This window comes from Drosophila santomea, chromosome 2L, assembly GCF_016746245.2.
Source record: "Drosophila santomea strain STO CAGO 1482 chromosome 2L, Prin_Dsan_1.1, whole genome shotgun sequence".
Lineage (NCBI taxonomy): Eukaryota > Metazoa > Arthropoda > Insecta > Diptera > Drosophilidae > Drosophila > Drosophila santomea.
Genome location: NC_053016.2, coordinates 2,696,271 through 2,713,982, shown reverse-complemented (window position 1 = coordinate 2,713,982; position 17,712 = coordinate 2,696,271). Strand labels below are relative to the sequence as shown.

General features: G+C 43.6%; 2 protein-coding genes across 2 annotated transcripts in view; one reads left to right on the top strand and one right to left on the bottom strand.

The window, feature by feature from the left end:
- Positions 1-17,712, bottom strand: part of LOC120458189 (protein O-mannosyl-transferase TMTC1) — a 43,591-nt gene that overhangs the window by 22,298 nt on the left and 3,581 nt on the right. The window contains exon 2 of the mRNA XM_039645757.1: positions 14,563-14,858. Coding sequence (XP_039501691.1) covers positions 14,563-14,594 — 32 coding nt within the window. The 5' untranslated portion in view covers positions 14,595-14,858. The remainder of the gene's footprint in view (positions 1-14,562; positions 14,859-17,712) is intronic.
- LOC120458190 (TATA-box-binding protein-like 1) lies at positions 1,987-3,144 on the top strand. The gene is made up of 3 exons (XM_039645758.1): positions 1,987-2,085; positions 2,142-2,396; positions 2,452-3,144. The coding sequence occupies exons 1-3, from the start codon at positions 2,072-2,074 to the stop codon at positions 3,068-3,070; spliced, it is 888 nt and encodes a 295-aa protein (XP_039501692.1). The 5' UTR covers positions 1,987-2,071; the 3' UTR covers positions 3,071-3,144.

Here is a 17,712-nt window from a genome sequence, read left to right as displayed (position 1 = left end):
AAGTTACTAAAACTGCTGTTGTCGATGACCTCGCCCCTCTTCACCCCCTCCCCCTCCCCTGGGGGGGTTAGCAAAGAGGGGGCGGGGTCAAGGGGCGGTACATGTGTGTGTGTGTGTGACTAGCAGAGCAAATGACGCTGCAAATGAAAGCAGGAAACGTTGCCGCATTCATTCATTTTACACACAAAAGCCATTAACCGCTTTGATTCCATTGTTTTGTTTGTCATCATCATCATCATCAGCAGCAGCAGAAGAGCAGCAGTAGGAGCAGCGCCATCAGCAACATCACTCCCAAACCCAAACGTAACACCAAACCCAATCCCAAACCCAAGAACCGTTTCCCGTTTCCCGGTGTACGAACCCGCACTCCTGGCCATTTTCAATTCCCCATTCCCGCCACGAGGTCATGGGTCACCGGAGGAAGTCAAGGCTGTGATTTACACGACTAGCCATTTGATTTTTAATGGACTCACCATCATAGAATCCGTCACTAAATCCGAGGATAGCGAACTTGAGTCGCATTTTCGGTTTCATTTTATCGAAATGATTGTTCTTCACTGCAGTTATAAAAACCTTTAATATTGACATTACAAACTAAGCATAAGTGTACGGTATGTTATATGCCTTAAAGTCACAAAATTACCTTTAAAAGTGCATATAATTTGATTACAGCTTTAATTTGGCTATCCAGCGATATATTTATTATTTCTCTGAGCCTTTTTCTTTACCTTCTCACCTATGACCTGCGGATATGTGCTGTTGGGGGAGTTTTAAGCCGAGCACTTTCACCCATTCGCCATTTGTTGTCCCTCTTGCGCCCCAATATTATTATTATTGAAAGACTTTTGCTGAGCTGCGGGTTTTATAAAGTGCCTGCGGCATGGCTTCCCTAGACCATCGCCATCACCATCATCGTCGACTGTGGACTCCGTGGATTTCACGGATCCCGTAGACCGTCTCCGTCCGGCTGTCCGTCCGTTTGTCTGTCCGTCCGTTTGTCTGTCCGTCCGTTTGGCGCTGGCAAAAAACGACTCTTGCGGAAAAATCAACATTGCACAAAAGTTTTCAGCGCTCCTCGTACCGCCAATCTCCGGCACCACCCACTGACACCACCCACTAACAACCCACTTACACCCATTACACCCACTTACTACAGCCACCGACGAACGTCATCGTTCATTTCGCTCCCTTTGCATTGCTTTTTTGTTTTGGCTTAGCGCTGATGATGTATGCACTTTGAAAAGAGTTGAGCAAAGTGGTTTTTCGGGTTTGATGAGCTAACGTCAAGTCCTTCTGGCGCCCCCCCCATAAACCTTGCCACCACGCCCACTTTTGCCGGCTGAGAAATATGAGTTGGTGTGGGTGTGTTTGATTTCCTCGTGTCGGTGTGTTGTTTGACTTGCACTGCTGCATAAAGTTATTAATGGACTTCAATGGGGTTTCAATTATGCAATTTCTGCGATTTGAATTCAAATGATATTTTGATTGTTTGCTTGCATTTGTTAGAGGATTCCCAAAATTGATGCATACAAATGCATTGTTTTAATTTAATCATGGAGCTAATAGCTTGGCTATGGGACTCAGTCGAGCGCCAATTAATTGTTAAATAATTTACTTTGCAAATTAAAATGGACAGAATTCAACGTGTTTTTCAACACGCAATTTGAATAGCCTTTGATGTTTTAGCATCATTGCGTTTTAATTCATTAAGAAAACTTCTTATTGGAATTCATATTTCATGAAAGGTGAAAAAGGACACTTTAGTGCGAAAAGTAAACATTTTTGTTGACATAATATGATTAAATTCGTATGCGTTACCAATTTCATTCCTCATTTGCGTTTAATTTAATCACAGATTTTTTTAAAAAGCTTAAAGAAAATATTTTTAAAAGTATAAAACTAAAAAATGCGATTGAAATGAGTTCAGGGCTGCACTTTCAACGATTTATCGATATGGCGACGCTACTCTTAAGAAGATCTGGTTCCACTCTACTCTTAAGAAGATCTGGTCCCACTAAATGAGGCCTATAATTTAATTGGCAATTTCCGCATTAAGTTCAACCGATTGGTAATGAATTCACCCAAGTAAGCTACTCTAAGAGATATTTAAAGTACTTCCGCTTACTCTCGTTGATCAACAGAAACGAGTCGAAGCGCCTTAAGCCCATGGAAATTGCGATGAAAACTAAGGTCTTGAAAACGGCAGCGAAGACCCGTAAAACTCTATTTGATCCGACTGATTACCATGTTGTGGTCAACAAAGAAGTGTGTCAAAGTGAGGAAAAGTCCCTGCCCGTTGTGATTCCAAGGGTGCCAAGGCAAAAGGATGTGCTGAGCATCTACGAGAATGTGTCCAAACTGGCTGGCATAGAGCGGTACCTGAACATTTTGTACAAGTGAGTTGAAAGTGAAGGCACAAGAACCACATCTATTTGAATCTTATTCCCGTAGACCCTTCTACTGCTTGGGCATCAGCACGTGCCACTTCAATCTCTCGGAACTGGACCTGGTTTTGAAAAACAGCACTTTCGAGCCCGAGAAGCAAATGGCTGTGCTCGTCCAGCGCTATTCGCCGATTTGCAGCCTGAAGATCTATCCCCATGGCAACATTTACTGCCAGGCCTTTGGCAGCAGCAGTGCCCGCGAGGGAATGACCAATATCATGCAAGAGCTGAGGTATCTGGGCTACAGGGTGCGTTTGCGACGGCTGAAGGTCAATGCCGTCAATGCCACCTTCAGTGTGCCCTTCCATTTGAGTCTGCAGCAGTTCCACCTGCAGAATCCTGTACTTACGCGTTATGACACCTCGATGCACCCGTTCCTGATGTACAAGATGATGGGCACCACGGTCGAGATGGCCATCTTTCCCACGGGCTACGTCATCGTGCTGTTTGCCACCAACAGAGGCATCACCCAGTTGGCCATAGCTCACATACTGCCCATACTGTATCGCCTGAAGGATCCGAATCAGGATCAGAGCAAACTGAGCCTAAGCAGCGGCGATATCGACTACAAGCTGCTGTGGGAGAATCATTTCCAGAAGAAGGGCGACATGACCAACGATTGGTGAAACTCTCACTATAATCCATATACCATGTGAGTTCGTTTTGGGTTGGTTTACAAATAAACTTTCATGCCCACAAAGTTTCGTCCTTTACGCTCTTAAGATCTCATAAATGTCGGAACTTGAGTAGAGTTTTATGCCAGCTTAAAACTGGGCTTAAAACTTTGTTTTATTACTAAGCCTGTCAAGTCATTGGCTTTAAGTGGAAATTCCCACAAGCGGAGTCAGTCGAAATCACTCGCATATTTACAATGCAGATTTCGCACTGCACTCCGCACTCCGGAAATCGAATGTTTGCAGTGCCCAGCCACCTGGGGGATATGGTTTCGAATGGTTATTGTGGTGGCACTGCTGGGTTGAGTTGGTGGGTGGCATACCGACTAGCATAATAAAAGTGACAGCGAGCATGACAAAACCGAACGAAATCGAATCGGTAGCGAAAATGTGTCAAATGGAATTGGAAACCGGCGGCTCCATCACTCCTGACACCACCAGCACCACCATCACCACCATCACCACCTTGCCCACTCCCACTACTGACCCACTCCTGCCACAATCCACTGCGCACTCCTGACCAGGTGGCTTCGATTTGCGCTGGCCGACATGAAAAACAATTCAGTGTCATATTTGTGTGCCCGCCTTTGGTGTTTGTTTTGTAAACGCAGCTCATTGGAATTGCCTCGGTGGTTTAGGTTGCTGTTGGAAAAAGCGTGAATGAAGTTTCCACTTTTGTGGAATATTTTAAAACCTTGCTGTTTGCTTTTCCATATGGTATAATAGTACTGTGCTAGTTGCTGAAATCAGTTTTCACATTTTCCGATTAATGGCAACTTTAAGCACATCGCGTTCACGTTTGGCATTAATACCTCAGTCTGCATAATTATACCAAGGCAATGAATATTTTAATTCGCTTTGCACAGTTGCGGTGCAATTAAGTTAATCAAATAGTGCACGTTTCCCTTTTGTGGCTCATCCGGTAACTAAATCCACATAAGTAAGCACGCAGTTTTTGGTGGATTTGTGAGGAGCTTACTGCTGCGCAGCGGATTCGGATTAAGAGCTTAAGTTAAACACAAAGAACTATATGTGTATTTACGCTGAAAAACAAATTAACTAAAATCTGCCCATTTGAATGCCAGGCGCAGAGCTAAAAATGCAAAAAGTAATTAATATTCTTGTGTTCGTGTCCGAAGGATTCGCATCCCGCAGGACAGCGTGGTGGTGGACTGCATTTTCATAATTCCAGGACAACAGCGAACAAAACGCTGGGGAGAGTTGGCCAACCTAAGAGCGGCACAAAAAACGAGAGGAGCGAAACGAAGCGCAGTAAATTCCGACGCACTGGAATTTATGCAGCAAATATTAACTTACCACACACACATACACAGACACACATTCGAGCGAGTCCTGCCGCATAAATCCAAGTAAAGGAACGCGCAAAGGCAAGGACATGGGCCAGCCAAATGATCCCCAACCACCCGATTTGTGCTTGGCCAGCAAGAAGTGACAACAAAACTCATTAGCAGAACCGGCGACCGTGACCGTCGCGCAAAAGGGGCGTGGCACTACGCCCACATCGCCTGCACAGTGGGCGTGGGCAGCCGGTCAACCGCAGTCCGGGAAATCGGTGGAAAACTCCAGAGTCCGAACTCGTAGAGCCACACAGCAAAAACGCAGCGTGCACTTCCGTTTCGAGGCGAAAAGTGGGAACTTTTCCATTCCCGTTCTCGTTCTCCTTTTGCTAGCAGCTATTTTATTCATATTTTCACAGGCTGCACTTTATCTTGGTGCGGCGGTCTTAGTTGGCGAAATTGTGTGCAACCACGAAAATCTAATAAGCGCGCAAATTTGTTGACATTGCGCAAATGTTTTTTACGCGCCTAGCAGGAGCAACTTTCGCCAGTTCCCAAAATTCAGTTCAGTTCAGTTCGGTTTGGTTTGGTTTGTGTTTGCTTTGGTTTTGCCCCCCAGAAAATGGGCAGCTCCTTCGTTAAAGATGACTGACTGCTGGTCTGGTGGCCTTGGGCCTTAACCCATTTCGAGGCGGTGCCAGATACTTTTTCCTTCTTTTTTTGTGGCTCTGACCAAATGAAAAGTTGCTCGCTGCGCCAATTCTCAAATAATTACGCTGGCCAGAAGGAAACGGGTGCTCGGGGCGTATACGCAATATTTTAGAAATTATCTTCTCCAACGGAATGCTGATGAAAGGCTTTCCAATTTGCGCATAATTATTGTGCTAGATATTTGAATATGACAATGAATGAGTAATGAAAAGTGAGTGACATTTAATTCCACTGACGACAGTTAAACTAATGATTATTAAGTTGCATAAGAAATTCCTGCAGTAACATTCTAATATGTAAAATTTTCTTTATAATTTTTCAGTTTCCTTTAATTTAGGCTCAATAAGTTTGCCAGTTAATAAGTGGGTTAACGGGGCCGGCGGAAAAACAGGAGCCGCATGAAAGGAAGGACACTCACAAACAGCAACTTTCTCGTTTTTTCAGCTTTTTTCTGTTTTTTTTCTGCCTTTGACAAGTCGGAGGCGATGGTGCGTAAACCGTTTGGCCTTTGCACTTCTGCGGCAAGGTGAAGGCAAGGATAAAAAAAAAAAAAAAAACACAGAATGCAAACCAGGAATGTGGCGGAGACAAAAGGTGACTTTGCATCGGGGGCGTGGCTTTGCGGCCATAAGGACCGCCCACTATCGACCCACTATGGTCCAGACAATTTCATTAACCACTGCGCGCCGCTTTAAGGTTAAGACTTTGCCTCCTTTGATTTTTATCGCTTGAACTCTGACACGACGCGAGCGCAAGTCCTGAAGTCCTGGTGTCCCAATGTCCTGTTGTCCCGATGTCCCGATGTCCTGGTGTCCAGGACTGTCTGACAGGATTAAATGCGAGAGCTGCTGCCCGGGGACAGGGCGTAAAGTTTTTAATTATTTTTGTGGTTTGAAAATGCATCTCCTCCCGACGACAGTCCACCCTTTCTGACCCAACTGCCCATCCAGTGGGTGGTGGGTTGGTGGCCTGTCCTGGCAAAGGACATGGTCGGGCTGCAGGATGAAGCAGCAACCGCAAACACTGCGACTTTTATCAGCGCCTTGCCATTGTCGTGTGTTCCCCATGTCGTTCGCACTGCACTGCATTTAGTTGAAAGAAAAGTGCAATAACATGTTATTTCGCCCAGGACGACAGGGACAGGACTTTTGCCGCCTTTTTCTCCAGTTGCATGTGTATGTGTGCCCAGGACGATTGTTAAGGTTAAGCGGCTTTAAAGCATTCCCTGCCTTATTACGTAATTACAATCGGATGACAGGGACGAAGGCACTCGCTGCATTGAATTATTCGAAACACGGCAATAATTGAAATGAAACGGCGGCCAGGATAAAATATAAGAATCGGGCAAGGTGGTGTGCAATTCGACGAAATCAATGAAAAATTCAGTGTTTTACAGTCAGACATTTTTCGCTCATTATGGAAATTTATTTATTTCCCTATCCTCGGCAGAAGGAAACTATGCAAATGGCAGTAAAATGGTAAGGCTTGCATGGAATTCAGTGAATTATTTGATTAATTGATTGCGAGTTTATATAACCTTTTCTTTTAAATAACAGATCAGTTAAAAAACATTTGAGAAACGTTTTATCTTTTGTACAGGTGCATATAATATGTTTTTACTTTATGGCTTCCTTAAAACCACACAGTAGTACTTAAGTTGAGATTATGCCTGGCTAGTTATCAACAATATATAAGTAAAGTGAGTACTTATCAACTATTTCTGGCTCTCTGTGCATTTCCAGAGCTCACATTTCAAGAAAAGTTACCAAGAATTGCAGCTAATGCCATATTTTTGGCGCATGTCATGCACTTGGCTGGCTGAAAAAGAAAAGCAGAATGCAGGGCAGCTATTTTTCGAGGAAATATCCGCACAAATTTTCACAATTAATATGCACTTCCGGTGCAGACGACTTGCAAGCAGCTACAAATGCAGCCCCTTTTTCCAGCCAACAACAACAACAACAAGTAGTAGTGGGTGCATGGAGATGGGCTGCAATGTGTTTGGATACCATGCCATATAGCATTTGGTGGGGAGAAGCCCCAAACTGCCGCAGGGTTCACATGTGAGTTCATTGCTGCCATTAATGAATACGTGTGCAGCAATAAAGCCATTTTTTATGGTTGAAAGTCACGTGAGAAACTATTTAGTACATTTGCGAACGAGGCAGGTGGAAAGTGGGTGCCAAGTCGGTGCAACTTTGTGCCTGACACAGCCACAAGAAAAGGCAACTTTCTTTCGCAGTCGCAGTCGCAGCAAGAAAAAAAAGTGAAAATATTTTCCAGCGTGTTTCTTTACAAGCCAGAAGTTGAGCCAGAACCAGAACCAGAAGAGTAAGGCATTTTGTGTGCTGCCAGCCAGCTGAATTAATTTTTGGCATTTATCAACTAAGCAAATTGAAATCGTGTCGGTCGAGTCTGGCATTCCTAACCCAGTTTATTGTTGAGCTCCTTTCTACGTATGATATGCACTCGAGTACTTTTTGTGGCCATAGAAGGAGTTGCCTTGTTGTTTGGGCCAGTGAATCAACGAGTTTTTGATACTTGCTCAACTTTTTTGGCACATCAGATAATTGATTTGCAAGTGGAGTGACTGGGGCGTTAATGAGTGACGCTTGCCAAAGATTTTTGAAATGTTGCAAAAGTTCCTTGAATGCAACGTATATGAAACGTATATCCTTCAAGGGAAACGCTAAGTTATTTCGATCAAACATTTAAAGCTGGCTATTTTGAATTTTGTTTTGGCCAACCATAGTACTTTTCATATAAGTTAAGTAGTGTGTGGCTGTAACTGAAATACACCCATATTTTAGTTTAACTGGGTAACTTTTTCTGCCCGCTGAGAGGCGGAGAATAATGAGTACTTCAATCCGCATTCTGGCCGACACCCGACCATAAAAGTACCAAAACTTGTGCACTTTATGGATCTCTTACCGCAGAGAACTAGCATTACGACCGTGTGGGTGTTTGTTTGGCTGGATTTGGCTGGGCGATGTGGCGTTGTGGCAATGCACCCATTAGGCGGACCGGTAAATGAGCATTGAAGCAATTCATAAAACTGCCCAAACAAAAAGCCAATTTTATTCGCCCCAGGCACGCGTAAGTGGCGGCTTTCCTTTCTTCTTCTGCTGCTGCTGCTGGCGCCATTGTAATGGAGGTCCTGTGTCCGAGCTCAAGTCCTTGGTGTGCCGGAGTCCTGGAGTCCTGCAGTCCGGCGATGGTGAAAACGTGTTTACGCTTTTATTATGTAAAGAGCCGGACAAGCAGCTCAGCTCCGTGGCCGTAAAAAGAGCCGACGCACACTCGAAGTCCACAAATCTGTGTGGAGTGCAGAGTGTGGAGTGTTTTAGGCGCAAGCTCAGGAGCTCGGAGTCCTCGGAAGTCCTGCGTCCTGCGCCGTAACGTATGCAAAGTAATTGCGCGCATTAAATATGTTCTGTTTTTATTAACTGCCGCGGTGGCTTAACTCTCTTAACGAGAAACAATTAAGAAGAACCGGCGCGTATCATAAAAATTAAAATTATGCAAATTCAAAATTTTTTAAGCCAGAGCGGCGGGAAAAGCAGGAAAAACCAGGAAAAACCCTCAAAAGAAGGTGCGGAATTTTTGGAGTTTGAGCGAAAATGCGGCAGACTGCAGGCAATTTTCGTGCTGTTTACATTTATTCTTCTATTCAGCGTATGCAAATCGCATAAAAACTCATTTTGAGCCAATTGACTGCATTGTTGCTCTTATTGTTCGTCGAGCTTCTTAGTTTCTCTCTATTTTTTTCAGGGGGTTCTGGTTCTATTTTGTTGCAGCTGGGATTTTCAAAAGAGGAGAAAAGCAGACGATGTCTGTCCATCATCATCTTGTGCTGTTCAGCAGCGGTAATTAACTAAAATCGTGTTTTTATTTGCCAGACGACCAGAACGGAAGGCGAGAACAATGGAAAAAATCCGTTCATTTGCGAAAATTGTTTAGCTCCGGAAGAATAACAACGAATCCGGCAACGGGCAGCGAAATCGCAAATGGAAATCTAAAAATCCACTGCTGGGAAATGTAACCGTAAATGGGTACTAATACAACTGCTTTTCCCTCTAACGCCGGCACTGAGAAAAAAAACCTTAGAAATTGGAAATAGTCGTAATATTAAGTTACACTTGCCTAATACAAGTTTTTGTTCCAATGATCCTGGCATTTTAGTGAGTAGTTCATACAACTTTATCATTTGGCTCTAATGAAGTTGCTTAGAAATTGTCTCAGTGTGTTTCTTTTTAAACAACTTTCGCTAAACTCGCCATTCCACACAAACACACATTCACATTCGCAGGAGCGCTTGTTGGTTTTTAATTTTATAGCCAAACAATATGCTTACAGATTTCGTTTGCAGTTTTTATTAAAAATCGATTGGCACACGTTCGCAGATGCGAAACATCCGAATGGGAAAAATACATGCACTTGATGCATCCATCGGTGTGCAGCGGGCTAGCAATAATACCCGTTTGGCTTGTGGCTTTGCAACTTTCCCATAGATACATATACATATATATGTATGTAGCCTTGCACATATGTATATGATATCCTGCAGCCAAGGATGAACCATTGCAATGCGAGTTCGCAGGAGTAGCAATAAGGTACGAGTATATTGACATGTCCGTGCTGAAATTAATCATGGACTGCCTGTGAGTTGGGGAATGTGAAGATGTATTTGTATGTACTATATGGTAGTGAAACTGCTATTAACTGCAGTTACTCCAACAAGTGTATTAGAATTTGGCAGTGCTTTGAGACGTTTTTAAGCAACTAATAGTTGGACCTTTAACCTTGACATTTGCTATAATCCCTGAGTTTAAAGGCACTTTCAAGTGCTTTTGGAAAAGCAATATATATACCGTGCTGTTGCTTAAACATCTTGCACTTCGCTTTGCACGCATTTTTCCCCCACTTATATTTATTTTGCTCACTGGATGTGTGGATATACATACGAACATGCAACACCCACTGCAGATTACCAAAGTCGCAGCTAACATATTTTCAAAAAAAAAAAAGAAAGAAGGAAAAAAGAATTGAAGAAAGAAATAGGAAGAGGAAAAGCTGGTGGAAAAGGAGTATGAAAAAATGGGAAACTGTTGCAAGTGTGCTAAAGTTTCATGCTTCATTGGATGCCGACGCCCGGGGCCCTTTTCCCACCTTCCATCACCCATCTCTCCATCTCTCCATCTTCCATCTCCAGATGGGATGCCCATTCGCCGGGTTCCTTGGAGCCCGTTTTCCTGGCGGCAACAACGGGGCACGCGCTCTTCCAAGAACAATCAAATTTGCAACGAGCTGCTCCGGGTGTAATATTCCGGACGAGCCAGTCAGACATGTGGCCGTGCTCCTTGGCTATGCCTCTGCTCCTCCACCTCCTCCTTCTCCTTCTCCAACCAGCGGCACATCCTGCTGCACCGCATGCAATGATGTGGAGGATGTGGGTGGCACTTTCATAATCGAAACACTCGAGCGCCAGCCGGAAAGAAAGCCAAAAACCGACGCTGCATTAAAGCCCTAAACGGTTCATTCGAAATTTAAAAGGCAAACTCCCCCAAAAAAAACCGCCGCCATTGTCTGCCGTGGAAGGAAGGCTCAAGTGGAGCACACATATGCTTAACGCTTACTTTTGGGACCGACTGTATGGCATGGTATGGTATGGTACATGGTATATGGTAGGATGGATCCCCTTTATAGTTGGCGTAGCAGGCCTTAAACGGTGGTTTCCCCCCCTTTTGCTGCCTTTTTTATTTGCATATTTTAATGCAAATTGTGCAGAATTAATTTAGTGCTGTTTAGTCTCGAACTCGAACTCGAGACCCGACCCCAGATCCCAGTTCCCAGTTCCCCATCTCCATCCCCATCTCCTCCAGAATTTAACACACTTTTCCTGGCTGTGTGTGTGTGTGTGTGTGTGTGTGTGCTTGTGTCGCGTGGATGGTTTCGTTTCATATGTAAATATTCAAGTTTCAAGTTATTTTGCCCTCAAGTTCGTCGTCGTCTCCATTGTCGTTTTACTTTATTGTTTATGCCCGAATATTGTGTTTTGAGGAGCAGTGGAGTGTGGCCTAGTTTTTTGGGGTTCAAGGGACAATGAATGTGCGAAAAATATTTTATGAGCTATATTATGTAAACCGAATTTAGTTTTCCATTTCTCTCGACCCTTATTTGGGTTCCATTGTGCAAGTTTGTTGGCCAAAAACATTTTGCAGCATTTTACTTTTGCCCGTGAATGAACCAATTCGCATACGAATTTGGTTTAGGAAATCTTCAAATTCCATAGAAAGTCTCATTAGCCCAGTCTTCAGGACTGGCCGCCTGAATATTCATGCGTGAAGTGGAAGAGGCGACAACGCTGAGAATTATTACAGGGAATTGCATGAAAAATGTTGCTCACGTACAAAGGAAATGAAATGAAATGAATTTCTGAGCCGTCCCTCACTTTGCTCGCTAGTTATCTGGCTTCGTTTGGTCCCTGGTCCCGCATTTTCCGCTCTTTTCCTCTTTTTTCTTTTTTTACATTTTTTTTTTCATATTTTTTTTTGCTGCTGGAGAATATGCAGCTGGAGCGCGGTAGCTCGGGGAAATTTATGCTGATCATTCATAATGTCAAAGACGCGCCAAAGGATAAGGGGCTGTGCCGCAGGACCTCGGACTAGGCTCGACCTCGGTGCGAGAATGAATGGCCCAGGTCAGGGCAGGACCACTGATAGCTTGGCCCACAAACGCTGTGCATTTTGGTTAGCTCCCCAAATTTGGTTAGCTTCCCCAGCGCCAACGTTGCGTATGAGCAACTTCTCGTTTTGTGTCCACACTGCGTATGTGGAATTTTTCGTTTAAATTTAAATTTCTGTTGATAAATTCAATTTCATGTATAGTTCTGGCCAAAGTAGATGCTTACAAGTTTCCCAATAACAATTGAGTTTTTCCCAAAGTTGACTTCAATCCGCACAGGGTTAAAATCCACTTTTACCGATTCACCATCTCGGGGACTTGTAATCATCACCGCATTATCATCTTAATGGCGCCAAATGGGGCAACGGGGCAAGGGGAAAATCAGGTGCGGGGTGGGGTTGTAGGACGAGGGAAAAGAGAAAGTGAGTTTCCATTTATGGCTAAACAAATGGCGGGAGTTGCTAACCCCGGCTTCTGGCCAAATTATTTATATGGAAAGCGAGTACTGTCGCCGAGTCGGGGGAAATCAGCTAAGCAATGGAAAGCAAAGCAAAACTGTGCAGAGCAACAGAGAAACACGAAAAACCGTGCACAATAAGAAGGGAAAATCAATTTCCGCTTTCGAAATAATTCCAAAGCCATACAAAAGCCGGGGGATCCAAAGCCGAGGCTGAGCTGCGACTAAAGCCAAAAAGGAGCAGAGATGAACGCAAAAAAGTTGCCATTATCCTGTGCGGCAGCGGCAGCGGCAGCGGCAGCGGCAGCGAGATAAGATATTTGCACAAGAATGGCATTCAGTTGATAAAATCCGATTTGAAAATGAGCGAATGCCTGGCAATGAGCAAGACACGCGGCTCCAGAGGCCACCAAGCCCATGGAAGCCCAGGATGAAAATGAGAAAAAAAGAAGAATCGATGGACTCGGAAACAGGACTCGAGTCGAGCTGAAACACAGAGCAAAAGCAAAGCAAAGCAAAGCAAAGCCAAGCGAGGCGATGCGACCGGTTGGGATAACAATTTTATAAATAAATATTTGTGCGGGCGAGTCCTTCTTTGCGTCTCGCTTTTGAACTCAACTATCGGGCGATAAATCATTTGAAGTCTCCAACACCATTGGCCCGGTGACAATCTCTGCCGGACGGACGTACTCCCTCCATCTTCCAGCTTCCATCTTCCAGCTACCAGCTACCAGCTTCCGACTTCCCGGACCCGTTCTTTACGCACTTTTGGGCCCGTAAATCTGTGCCGTAGAGGAAGACAAAACAGGAGGACGAAAAAAAAAAAAAAAAGGAGAGGTAAGGAAAGGAAAGGAGGGAACTGTTCAAGTAGAGAAACGGAAGCGTGTCTCCGTCTGATAGCCTCAATGACTTCCGTTCCTGGCGTTTAATGCTTTTTAATGAGTTGCTCCTGCAAATGTTTGAGGACATCGACAAGGACGTGAACATCGATGTGGATGTGGATGTGGATGTGGATGTGTACATGGACATGCACAGCTTAATCGATTCCATTGTCGGCTAGCCGAGGAGGTCTCAGGTCAGGAAATTGCTCAAGTTACCCCGAAACTCTTAAACTTTAATTTGCTTCCACAATTTATAGCATACCTTTTGGGGCAGTTTATGGCGTTCGAAATTCGAATGGGTTCTTTGAGAAATATATGATTATGAGTTGTAAAATGCTTCTGAAGTTAAATTTAAATTAGCTTCCCAAAATAAGATTTCCTTACACTAAATATTAAATGTTTAGACTGATCCAAGCAGCAATCTCTAAAGATTTCATTTGAATGCAAATATTTTCTTCAGTGAATCTGATTTCGAGATTGATGGCCTCGTGTCCTTGCCCATTTTGAGTATTGTGTCCAAATCGTTTTCGGACGACAGTTTAGAGTTCGATTGGCTCTACTCTGATTACTTATGCCGGTCAGGTAAGTCCTGTAAAAAGATTGTCTCCAGCGTCTCGTTTTTGCGTTGCGGTGGTGTCCTGGACCTGGTTTTCAGTCCGACTGAGTTGGCCAGAGGACTTGATTTGTTGGCTTGGCCTTAAAGTGGGGCTTTAATTTGTTTTTGGCCAACGGGAGTGCTGCGATTTGCTCAGCGCGCGGCCATATGTCTTGGTTGCCAGGCAGCGGCAGCAAGTTGAATGCCTGGGGCCGCGGGTGCTTGGCTTCCTTCCTGTGTCCTGGACTCCACTCCACTCCACTCCACTCCACTCCAACCACCGCCTTGACAAATGAGTGGCCCAAAGGTCGTTGCCAGGGTCGCTGTGTTATTTTTTTGATTATTTGTTTATGCGTTGCCCGTCCGCCGTTCTGGTCTATTGAAAAATCTTTCTTTTGGGCGGGGGGGAAAAGTAAAACGCGAAACGCGAAACGCAGAAGGAGCAAGTAATGCTGGAAGATAAACAAGTAGCCGCAAATGGCCAGGACGACGGCTTCTGACCAGCGCCACTGCGTCCTCTTTCTCGGCCAGGACCTAACAAATTGTGGGCAATATTTTCATTTCATCAGGAGTGTCCTTGGAGCGCCTTGGGGCTCCCAACCCCCCAAGCTCCGGCCATCGAGTTGGCAACTTTATTGCATTATTGAAAAACTTGTCAAAATATTTTGAATGTGTAGAAAAGCTCTTGGCTCTTATTAAATTTACCACCGCCTCCCTTCTCAGCACACACATAATTGTATGAAAATATTGTATTTCAAGAAGAGCCGAGACGTGGGAGCATATCTCTTATTATTATTGTGTTTATTTTCAGAACTTACCTCGCACGACGATGGCACTTGGGAGTGTGCATTTTTAAGCGACTGGCTTTGTGTGGCTCCGGTGTTTGGAATTGCTCATGGTTTAATTAACGCAAATGGCAGTATTAAAATTTTATGAATATCATATTTTATGCAAGTAAGGAATTTTAACAGCAACAACATGCGGATGGCCGATGCTTTTTTGCGAATTCATGCTTTGCCATCAAGTGAATTCGTTGTGGTTTAATTAAAACGCTGTTGATCCTTGCCAGATCCGTTACGTGTGTGTGTGTGTGTTTTTTTTTTTTCCGGTGAAACTGCAAGGAAAATGTGAAATATTTATTTATTAAATATTATGTTTTTGATGCATAGAAGTGTTTTTATAATGTGTGGCTTCGTTGAAGCCGAATGCGTTCAGTCAGCTGCACAGTTAATATATTAAATTGCATAACAATTTCTAATAAAATGTGCCACACTACTTCTCTGCAAATTGGACAGTCCACGGAGTATTGCAAATATCAAGATATCCTTACTGCTCATGTGCTGCCATATCAATTCGATGCAATGCATTCATGCAGCTGCACCTGCACTAAAATGAAATTCAATTCAGACCAAGACAAGGTGGTTATCCATTCTGATTCCCATTACAGGTTGGTTTCCATAGCACCATTGTACTGACCAGCACAAGCACAGCATCTAATTGATGGCCAAACAGGATGGATCCTTTGGCCAGGACCTCTCTTGGCATGCCTGCAGCGGTGTAAAGTAAACCAGGATGAGCAAGTTTTATTTTGCAGAAATAATGAAGCTCATGCTGGGGGTATAATGGGTACATATTGATGCAATTTAATACGTCGAGAAAAGCTCAATTTGCTCGTTTGGCTAAGCGGGCTGCGTTGCTGCAGCGCCGCCATTCGCATCAAATTTCCAATTAAACAACAAATTCTAATTTATATTGCGCAAGCTGCCCCGCTTTTGTTTCGTTTCGTTTTGTATTGTTTTGTTTTGTTTGGCTTTGTATCTAATTCATAGTAAATTATTTGGGGGGTAATTATTTTGCGGCTGGCTATTAAATATCTCTGACATGCCATGGCGCTGTTTGTTTGATGTCAGACAATTGTTTTCGATTCATTAGTATGAAATTCGTTTCTCTTCTACTCTTGTTCGCAGTTACCCACTTTCGCTGGCGAATATTTAGTGCCATCCATTGTGCAGTGTTGCGGCACGTAATTGAAAATGTGCTGCCTAATTAGTAAAAGGTTTTCAGCCGCATTTAACACCCCCCCCCCCGCGTTTTCCTGTTTCCCTGTGTAAATCAATAGCCGTCGTGGATGTCAGTTGTGTCAGGATGCCAACCGCCAAAATGTAAATGCACACAAGTGTCTATTGTGTGAAAATGCGCATATGGCGATGGGTGGCATTTAAATGTCGCAGTCAACAGCACAAAGGACTCATTTTAAAATTGAAAATCGAAACTCGGAAATCGAAGGAGCAGACCAGACTAGAGAGCTGCCCTCTTTGGCTTCCTTGCTCTACAATTCCAACTAACTTACGATACTTTGCCATACAATTTACAGAATATTTCTAGGAAAATTCCAAGGAATCTATTTCCAATTGTTATATAATTGCTTAATACAATACTGTGTTGTACTTATTATCCAGGGTACTTGGAAGTGCGCTTCCATTGCGTTGCTTTTCTTATAGAGACCTTGGAAAGCCCAGCAGTCGAGCGAGTGTCACGCACATTGGCACCCATTTCAATGGCAATTTCTATGCGCATTTTTCTATTATTTATTGTTTTTATTCAGCTTCGAGCGAAATGGAGTTTGGGGTTTGGCGTGCTGACAGTTGCCAATGAATTCGCTTTTGCAGGCGCCAAGGAAATTAGCCACGTTTTTATGCCATTTGCATGCAGTGCGGGGAGTCATGATATCAAATGATATTCATTTATATATGCGCGCGTGTATCGGCAGTGCAATAACAATTCCCACTGATTTGCAATAATAATATTACCGCCTGACGCATAAATTATGCTTAGAACGAGCGAAAACCAATTGGCAAAAACACATTTTTGATTTCCAGAAATATTATCAAGACTAAAACTGGCTGAAATGTGTTGCGCATAGTATTCAATGTACTTTTTATTTTATTCCTGGTCGAGAGAGAAATGCTGAGAAATATTTGTTATAAAGTGGATTCCTACGAAGCAGCTTAAAATGGCTCAACAATTGAATTCAATTTGCGAGCACCCCTAAAAATGTTTGTGGGTGCGACGTCGATAAGTCAATTTCCGTATCGAGTCGATCGAAGGAAAAGCAATTAAATGGCCAGTGATGTGAGAAAATGTTCTTTAAATTGAAAATCATAATTATTCATGACGTGGATGAGGAGGGGGAGGTGGAGGTGGAGGTAGTGCTCTATACAAGTGGAGCAATGCTGTTTGGCGAGCTCTTAAATATAAAACATTTAACGCGCTCCTTTGTTGATGGCTCGACTCATTCGCTTCATTTGTTGGCTGTTTGGTTGTTGGTTGTTCGTTGTTCGTTGTTGGTTGTTCGTTGTTGCTTGTTGCCGCATAAAGCCTGTTTGGATATGGGCAAGTATGGTCCCGTATCCGTCGAGCCCATTGTGAGCGGTTTTTCCATCATATTGGCTCTCGCTTTTTGTTTTCCTCCTGCACTTTCCCGCATCCCATTGAAACCAGTAATGAAGTTCTCTTCTCACAAGCGGATCGTTTGGCTCCGCTGTTGTTTTTATTCGGTTTCATATTCTTTTTATCGAAGCACGTTAAATTTTATTGCAATTGTTATGCGCTCACATCTTCGCTGCGATGCGTTGCGTTGCGTTGTGGTGGCGTTTTATATTTAATAAATTTAAATCACTTTATATGCGAGTTTTATGTGCGTTAATAATGCGAATCGCCGAACTGCCTGCGTTTCAGCATTCATTTCCCCTTCTTTTTTTATGTACAAAAAGCAGAAATTTCAAAAGCAATTTATTCCGCACAGTATAACCAATACAATATGGACATAAACTAGTCGTCGGCGTTTATGTGCGATGTGCAGGATATTAATGATGAGTTTGGTATCCGTTTTAAATAAGTCAGCAGGATCAGGACTTGAAGAGCCATTTAAATGCGTAATTGCAAGGTTAATGCTTTCAAACGACTTA